General features: G+C 37.1%; 1 protein-coding gene across 1 annotated transcript in view; it reads left to right on the top strand.

Moving 5' to 3' along the window:
• The first annotated feature begins 395 nt into the window (after positions 1 to 395).
• Positions 396 to 8,974, top strand: part of MSH4 (mutS homolog 4) — a 92,712-nt gene continuing 84,133 nt past the window's right edge. The window contains exons 1-2 of the mRNA XM_012661039.1: positions 396 to 633; positions 5,245 to 5,427. Of these exons, the coding sequence (XP_012516493.1) occupies positions 396 to 633; positions 5,245 to 5,427 (421 nt within the window). The remainder of the gene's footprint in view (positions 634 to 5,244; positions 5,428 to 8,974) is intronic.

Here is an 8,974-nt window from a genome sequence, read left to right as displayed (position 1 = left end):
AAAAAAAAAGTGTGCTTAGGTGTTTGGGAAATACTTAAAAGCACGTTGCATTTTGCAATAAGGGAAATGGGATGCTATGAGGATAATAGGGCTACCAAATCTGGTGGTCATCGATGGGCCCTGAAGAATTCTGTTCAGCCTGATGCCTGCGAGTTGAAGAAAGCTATACCTCAAATTAGGTTTATGTGGAAGGTGATGGGTTAGGAAGCGGCCGAGAGTAGGGTGCTAGCTGCGAACGGGGGAAAGGTGTGAGGCTGTCGGGAGCTGGGCTGCGTGCGCCTGCGCCCTGCGGCTCAGTGAGCTCGGCGCTGTTTTCAGGGGAGCTGCGTCTGCCTCAGGGCTCCGAGGAGGGGCGCTCAGAAACCGCGTACTCGCTCCGGGGAAAGTTTGGGAGGATGCTGAGGCCTGAGGTCTCATCCACCTCGCCTTCCGCCCCTGCGGCTTCCCTGTCGTCCGGAGAGTCTCGCTCACGTGGTCCTCGCTACAATTTCGAACTGCAGGAGACTCCTCAGAGCCGCCCTTCCGCCCAGGCCTTGACCGCGCCCACCCCTCCCAGCACGTCAGGAGCCGCGGGCGACCGGAGTAGCAGCAGCAGCCTCCCACGCCGCCCGCCACCCTGCCGGCCAGCTCAAGGCAAGGAAAAGTTGCGTGGAAGAGCCCCCATCCGCTAGAGGCCCGCAGCTCTCGGAAGTTCAGGGAGACTGGGCGGTGGTTACCAGAGCGAAGTTCAGTTATGGTTGGTTGGCGTGTAAGAACAGGGCGTCCTGGGAATTTGATGGGTCTGGGTGATTAAAAACCTTGATTCTTCAAATTGGTTGTATTACAAGACTGATGGTGGATGGCTCGGTTTTGAGGAAGGCTGAAATAACATAAAACGCGCCCCCGCCCCCAAATATATAAAAACTGACAGAGTTTGTGCATGAGTCTGCTGGTAGGAGTGGCGAGATGTTCTTTGGCTGCTGAATTTAAGTCTCCACGTCCTCCTAGGGTGGGATGAAAATAGATTAAGTTGAACATTTCATCTAATTCAGGTTTAGTATTAAAAGATGTAAGCAGGGCTAGGCATGATAGATCCTGCCTGTATTCCCAGCACTTTGAGGGAGGATCTCTTGAAGCCAGGAATTTAAGACTAGCCTATTTCTACCAAAAAAATTAAAAAAAATATTCGCCGAGTGTAGTGGCGCTGCCTGTAGTCCCAAACTACTCAGAAGGCAGACCCAGGATTATCGCTTGAGCCCAGAAGATCAAGGCTGCAGTGAACTCCAGCCTGGGCAACAAAGCAAGAGCCTGTCAGGGGGAAAAAAAAGTGTGTCTTTCAAGGTGAGTTCAAATCACTTATTGTGTACGTTGTTAATCTTCATTCATGGCAAAAGCATACTATTTTTTCACACACCATTACAACACCATGGTAAGATAACAAATGCCAAGTCCAGTGATCACTTTTCAGGTCATCTTGTGACCTTACTGCTGTATTTAATGTTCTTGACCAGTCTTCTGTTGAACTCTCTTAGTTTGGCTTCCTTGATTCCACTTGCCCCTGGTTGTCTCTTACCTCCCAGGGAACTGCCATGGTCATCTTTGTTAGTTCCCAAATTATTGGTTTCTCAGTTTTTTTTTTTTTTTTCCTAAGCCACTGCTATCTGGATGTGAATATCTCCACAGCTCAGATCTCATCTATATTCTACAACTCCTAATTCAGACTGTCTCCTGAAGTTTCTATTGACAGACCGATACCTCAGGCTTACTATATGATTAATTAAATTCATCTCTCTGCAGTTTTTTAAGCTGCATCTCTTGCTTACCTCGAGCACTTGGGTGCCTAATCTTAAACATGGAAGATGTCAACGATTCAAGTATTTCCTCACTCCAAACATTCAATCGGTTAACAAGCTCTGTCTTTATCTTTTAAATAATTCTGTCCCTTTTTATCTGTCCCTTTCTATCGGTGCCTCATAATTTTATGTATAAATTATCATATTAAACTTCTAACTATTCTTCCTTCTTCCAAGCTTACTTACAATACGACCAGAGTTATGATATATCTCTGATCCTCACAATAATTCCACAAAGTAGATTTTTTTTCCTGTTTTACAGAGGGAACCAAGGCCCAAATTATGTTAGGAGCTGGGGATAATAATCATCTATGCTCTCAGGGAACTTGTGATTCAGTAAGGAAGACAGACTTAAAAAATCACCAAATATACATTTACGAAATAACTATATTTCAGGTATTTACAAAATTTTGAAATATAATTAAAGTGGAGGAACAAAAGTGGGAAAAGAAATTTTATAGAGTAAGTGCGATTTGAGCTGCTCTTGAAGGATAAGTACGACAAAGAATGCCAGCTACGGACAAGGAGGAGAAAAGAGAAATGAGTGTATTCTTAAGAAAAACATGTTCAAAGGCACAGAAGAAACATGTAGAACTGCAAATAATTTTGCTTGGCTAGACCAAGAAGGAGATCTGATGTAGATAAACTTAGAGTACCTGCAGGAATTAGATCTGGGAGGCAAATAAGTTTTGTCCCACATGCCAACACCAGATCTCTGGCTTTGGTCACTGGATAGATGGTAGTACTGTTGCCTGGTACAGGGGAATTTTGCAGGTGAAGCAACTTTTAGAGAGGAGATGATGAGTTCTGATATGTACATATCAGAAGAGGTGGTGGGATATCTATATATTTATAGTCAGACAATTAAATGTAGCGATCTAGGGCTAAGAAGAGAAACTTGGGAGAAATATAAATTTGAAAGTTACCGGTATATATGGGGCTACAGCGGAGAATATGAAGATATACCAACATAGAGGTTAAGGAAGTTGGAGGAGAATTAAGACAAGTGAACAAGTTTCAAGAAAAGGCTTAGAATCTAAAAGTAGCCTGAGAACAAGAAACAAGCCCTCTCTGTGCCTAGTTCCTGGCAACCACTTCTCTTCCTCAGCTCCTTTAACCCCGGGGATGCTAATGGAGCACATTTTATCCTAGTTCTACACACTTCTTTATAGCTCCCTATCCACACCTTCCTAAATATTCCCTTTATCAAACTCTCCTCAAATTATCCTAGTTTGAATATGTGATTGATTCCTGCTGGAACCCAAAGAAGTCTACGGTGGGTATGGGGAGAAACTTAGGAATTGTAAGAAAGGGAGATACATGATCAAATTTGTTTTTCAGAAAGATCACTGGTGATGATGTGAAGAATGGATTAGAGAGGTGTAATACTGGAAGCAAGGAGAATAAATATGAGACCTGCAAAAGGCCCAAAGAAGATATAGGGTTAAAATGGGCAGATAGGAGTAGAGGGGGATTAAAATTATAGTAATATTAAATAAAAAAGGATTATAGGAGTTTGTCACTGATTGGGTGTCAAGATTGATGAAAGAGGAGTTAAGAATGACTCCTAAGTTTATTACTTGGGCAACAGGATACAAGATGATATAATTGACTATGATTGGTAGTTAAGAAAGAATAAATTTTGAGGGAAAGATAATGAGTTCATTTTTGGACATTTAGAAGTTCTGGGATGGTATCTAAAGGTTTGTGTCCAAGAGGTAGTTAGATATAGTGACAAATAGCTACATTATCTGATAGAACATTCTGTGGTGATAGAAATGTTCTATATCTATGCAGTCCAGTATGGTAACTGGTAGCCAAATATGGCTATTGAAGATTTGTAATGTGGCTAATGTGACTAAGGAATAAAATTTTTAATTCTATTTAATTTTAATTTGCTTAAATAGCCACCTGTGGCTAGTGGCTACCGTATTGAACAATGCAGGCATAGAGCTAAGAATGGTTTTTGCATTTTTAAAAGTTGAAAAATCAAAAGAAGAATAATATTTGGTGACAAGTGAAAATTATATGAAATTCATAATTCAGTATCTAGAAATAAAGTTTTATGTATTGTCATTCATTTATGTATTCTCTATGACTGCTTTCCTGATATAATGTCAGAGTTGAGTAATTGTGACAGTCACAGTAGGGCCTGAGAAGCCTCAAATATTTGCCATCTGGTCCTTTATTAAAAAGTTTATTGACCCTGACCCCTGGCTTACAGTATAAGCAAGTAGTTACAGCCATATATGAAGGTTTGAGAGTTGTTAGGAAATAAATGTTAATAGAAAAGAGAACAGATGAGCTGCCCAGAGAAAATGCATAATGTTGAATTGTGAGAGAAGGTTTAAAAGTATAGAACCCTGGAGGCCAATAGATAAGAAGCAGAGGAAAAAGGATCTGGCAAAGACAACTAAAAGTGTTTTAAAAGGAGAATCAAGATAGTTGTAGGAAAAAAAGGAATAAAAGAAAAGAACCCAAACATTTTTTTTAGAACTTCTCTGTGCCGAGAACATAATATGTTATGTGCACATGAACAGCTTAGCATGTTTAAGCTGTGTATGTACATTGTTTAAATTTTATGACAACCCTGTAAGATAGGCAATATCTTGTATCAATAGGTAAGAATCTAAATAAGGGACTGAAGCCAAGTGAATCTAAAACTCTCTTTACAAAACCATTTGCGTGGGAGGAGAGAGTTTCAGTGAAGAAGTTAACAGAGAGAATTACTATACAAATTAAACATATCTTAGTCCGTTTTCTGTTATTTTTAACAGAATACCTGAAACTGGGTAATTTGTAAAGAAATGAAATTTATTCTTACAGTTCCAGAGGCTAGAAAGTCCAAGGTGAAGGGGAACTTTGGGGAGGATCTTCTTGCAGGTGGGGACCCTGTACAGAGTCCTGAGGTGGTGCAGGGCATTACATGGTGAGGGGGCAGAGCATGTTAGCTCAGGTCTCTCTTTCCCTTCTTACAAAGGCACAGTCCCACTCTCATGATAACCCATTACTCCATGATTGGATTAATTCATTCATGAAGGCAGCTGAGCTCTCATGACTTGCCACCTCTTAAAGGCTCTACCTCTCAATGCTGCTACATTGGGTATTAAATTTCAACATGAGTTTTGGAGGGTATGTATTCAAACCACAGCAATGTATCTGGTGTGTTGGAAGATTAGAGGGTAATTTATGATTTTGGCAAGAGTGGTCTCAACAAACTTGTAGAAGCAAAAGTCATATTAATGTATTTGAGTACATTTATCAATGTCATTAAATTTGCCATAATTTTTTATATTTCTAAAAAATCATTATCAGATGAAGCTTATAGAAAGTGAACATGGTATAAATTATAGGGATTTATAATTACATAATTCAAATCTTTAAGAATTGACACTTAATTTTTCAAATACAGGTTCATACTTTGGAAACAATAGATCTTATACAGAAAACGCAGTTGCATCAAATCTTACTTTTGGTACAAGCTCATCTTCTGCACGAGATACTAATTATCCTCAAATAGTTAAAACTCCATTGTCTGCTGGAAATCCCCAGAGAGCAGGTTATAAAAGTCGGACACCACAAATGGGATATTCAGGTAAAATGAGTGAAAGGTCAACTTAGATGATCTTTTGAAATTTTTGAAGTTTTGTAAATCATCAATTAGAATGGCTATGTTCAATTTGAATCATTTGTAACTGATATGGATAATTGAAAGATAAATACATCAATTTATCCATATCCATAATTAGAGACTAGGTTAATAAGACTACATGGTTTCTGCTATTATTTGTTAATAAATGCAGGTCTACATTATTTTTTTTTTTTTTGAGACAGAGTCTCACTGTGTTGCCCGGGCTAGAGTGCCGTGGCATCAGCCTAGCTCACAGCAACCTCAAACTCCTAGGCTCCAGCAATCCTTCTGCCTCAGCCTCCCGGGTAACTGGGACTACAGGCATGCGCCACCATGCCCGGCTAATTTTTTCTATATATTTTTAGTTTTCCGATTAATTTCTTTCTATTTTTCATAGAGACGGGGTCTTGCTCTTGCTCAGGCTGGTTTCGAACTCCTGAGCTCAAATAATCCGCCCGCCTCGGCCTCCCAGAGTGCTAGGATTACAGGCGTGAGCCACCGCGCCCGGCCATACATTATTTTAACTATGCTGACAGAAAAATGCACAAGAAACTAACTTCTCCCTATTATACATGATCATTTATATCTAAACGTTGATCCTGATAATACTATTGAGTAGCTTTTTAAAATACTTTAATTTTTATCTAAATCTACTAGATTTTCTTGAGGAGTAAATGGATAAAATAGGTTTTCATGTAGAACAGTTCTCTAAGGTACATACAACAGAATTTCTTAGTTAGAGGGTACATGAATGTATACATTTATATAATAAGATAATGACAAATTGTTTTTTAAAGTAGTACTACCAGTGCACACTCTTGCTAACAATGTATGAGAGTCCTCTTAACATTTGGTATTGTCACTCAATATTTACCAATGTAGCAGTTGTAAAATACTAACTATAGTCTGAATTTTCATTTACCTGATTACTAATGGAGTTGATGATCTTTTTGTGTACTTTTGGGCTATACATCTTTAATTTTCTGTGAAATGAATGTTTATGTTTTTTACTAATTTTTCTTTAGGTTTATTTCTCTGGATTTATAGACATTTACATATTCTGACTACTAAATCATTTGATAATTTTTCTGTTTGTTTCTATGTCTCTAGAGCTAACTTCCATAGTCATTATGTCTATCTCTGTGCCAATGTCACACCATCTTCACCTTAGTAATAAGTCTTGATATTTAGTAGGACATCCCTCCCACCCTGACCCTCCTAAGCAACCTTATTCTTCTTTGGAAGAATCTTAGCTCTTTAAGGCCCTTTGCTCTCCATGTAAATTTTGAGCCAATTTCAATTTCCACCAAAAAACACATTGAGGTTTTGATTGAAATTCTACTCGTGCTGAATCAATAGATCCTTTTAGAGAGAGTTAAAATAAGAGGCTGACTGATATCCATAGAGCAAATCATTTTGTCCACATGATTATTATGAGTTTCCTCTACGGAGGATGTCCTTTGGTGGACATTCACATAGGACACAAATATTTTCAAAGTTTATGCCCATTCTTAGGGATCTATCCACATACTTCCTCATATTTTCTTGTCCTGATCTTCCAATCCTGTTCCTTCCAAGTCCATGACCAGCCAGGTAAACCATTAGCAACTGCCTATGAATGAATCTAAGTCTGTACTTTTAGTTACTTCTCATTTCAGATGTAGTGGACAACCTAATGTACTGCTCAAAGTTCCTCTCCAGTGAAAGATCAAAATGAACAAAAAAACTCAAAACATTAGATGAAAATAGTAATGGATATCAAATATCTCAATGAAGGAGGAGTTTCTTAGCAGAAAAACAATGGAAGAAATTATACAGGGAAAGATTGTTTATACAAAAATAAAAACTTTTGAGATATGTAACAAAATCAAGATTGATAGCAACTATAAATTATTGTCATTGATTTATAAAATTTTCATGAAAACATAATGGAAAACATTAAGACCTAGTAAAAATTATATAAAAGGATATAAACAGCTCTCAAAAAATATAGATAACAAATGGATATATTAAATGATGTTCAGTTTCAGTGATGTTAAAAAATACAGATTTAAGGGCCACTCTGTTAAATTAGTGAATAATAAAAACAATAAATTTTAGAAGTTAATAATGGTAAGGATACAGTAAGATTGGCTTTTCTCATACACTATCAACAGAATTAAAAATTAGTCCAGTTCTCAAAAGAAATTTGGCAATATATAAGAGATCCTTAAAACATGATTTTCCTTTTTCCCAGTAATTTGAATTCTAAGGATGCATTTTAAGGAAATAATAAGAAACCCAGAAAAAAGCTTTATGCACTGTTGTGCTCATTATAGTATTATTTATAACAGAGAGATAACACCCTAAATGTTCTTTTAGAGCTTTAGGGGGATGTCTTCTCCATGTACTGAATTTTTCACTGGAACTTGTTATATATTTTCCAATTAAAGCTAGGAAGGTCATATTCTCCCATCCAAGTACTAATCGGGCCCCAGCCTGCTTAGCTTGCAAGATCAGATGAGATCAGGCGTGTTCAGGGTGATATGGCTGTAGACAAGAAAGGTCATATTCTATTGCGATCTTAAACTGACTTTTGTAGATCTAATATAAACTTAATCACCATTTATAACATAGCTTTCATGGAGAAAAGTTTTCTGAGGTCTAAACACAATAGATTTTTAAGTAAACCCTTAAATTGACTATTGACTCAGAGTATAAATATTTTTGTGGGCATTAAGGTAAAAGAAAATAGAAATGTAGGTCAGGGAAGGAAAGGAGGGAGGAAGAGGAGTAAATTAAAAGGTTGACAAGGAAATAAAAGACCAATTTGCTTCTTTGAAAATAAAATTTCAGACATTTTTAGTCTGACTTTTTTTCATCCATGAATAATGCCCTTTAAGTGATTTTGTATACTTTGTGAAACACTTCTATATTATTGCATTTAATTCTTATAACAACCTTGCAAAAAAGTTTGGTATTTCTGTTTACAGACGAAGAAATGGTAGCTTTTAAAGGTTAAAAAATTTACTCGAGCATTCATAGTTTGTAAGGCACAGATCTCAACATCAGTAATGTATGTAATGGTTGAGAGCACGAACTCTGGAGCCAGGCTGCCTGGGTACAAATTCTGTCTCTACTAGTTCCATCCATGCCTTACTCTCCCTGTAAGTAAAATGGAGAAAATAATGGTGTCTATTTGATAGGATTGTTATGACAAGTAAGTGAGTTAATCCAAATAAAGAATTTAGAATGTTCTTGGTAATAGTAAGCACTTAATAAATGTTGGTTATTATATTATAATTTTTATCTATACATTACACAGATATTTCAAAACTGGAGTTCATAGTTGTATAATGTTTAATCTTTATACAATGCATTCATATATATAATCCCATTTGATCCTTTCAGGCAGCTCTCAAGTTAGGCAGACAGTTATTAAGTTATATTTTATAATTCGTAATTATTTATTATGAAATAATTTATCCAAATTCAAATATCTTTTAAATGACAGAGTAAGGTAAATAATCTA

This window comes from Propithecus coquereli, unplaced genomic scaffold (assembly GCF_000956105.1).
Source record: "Propithecus coquereli isolate 6110/MARCELLA unplaced genomic scaffold, Pcoq_1.0 Scaffold7, whole genome shotgun sequence".
Taxonomy (NCBI): domain Eukaryota; kingdom Metazoa; phylum Chordata; class Mammalia; order Primates; family Indriidae; genus Propithecus; species Propithecus coquereli.
The sequence above is the reverse complement of the archived record's forward strand: the minus strand, read 5'-3'. Positions and strand labels throughout refer to the sequence as shown.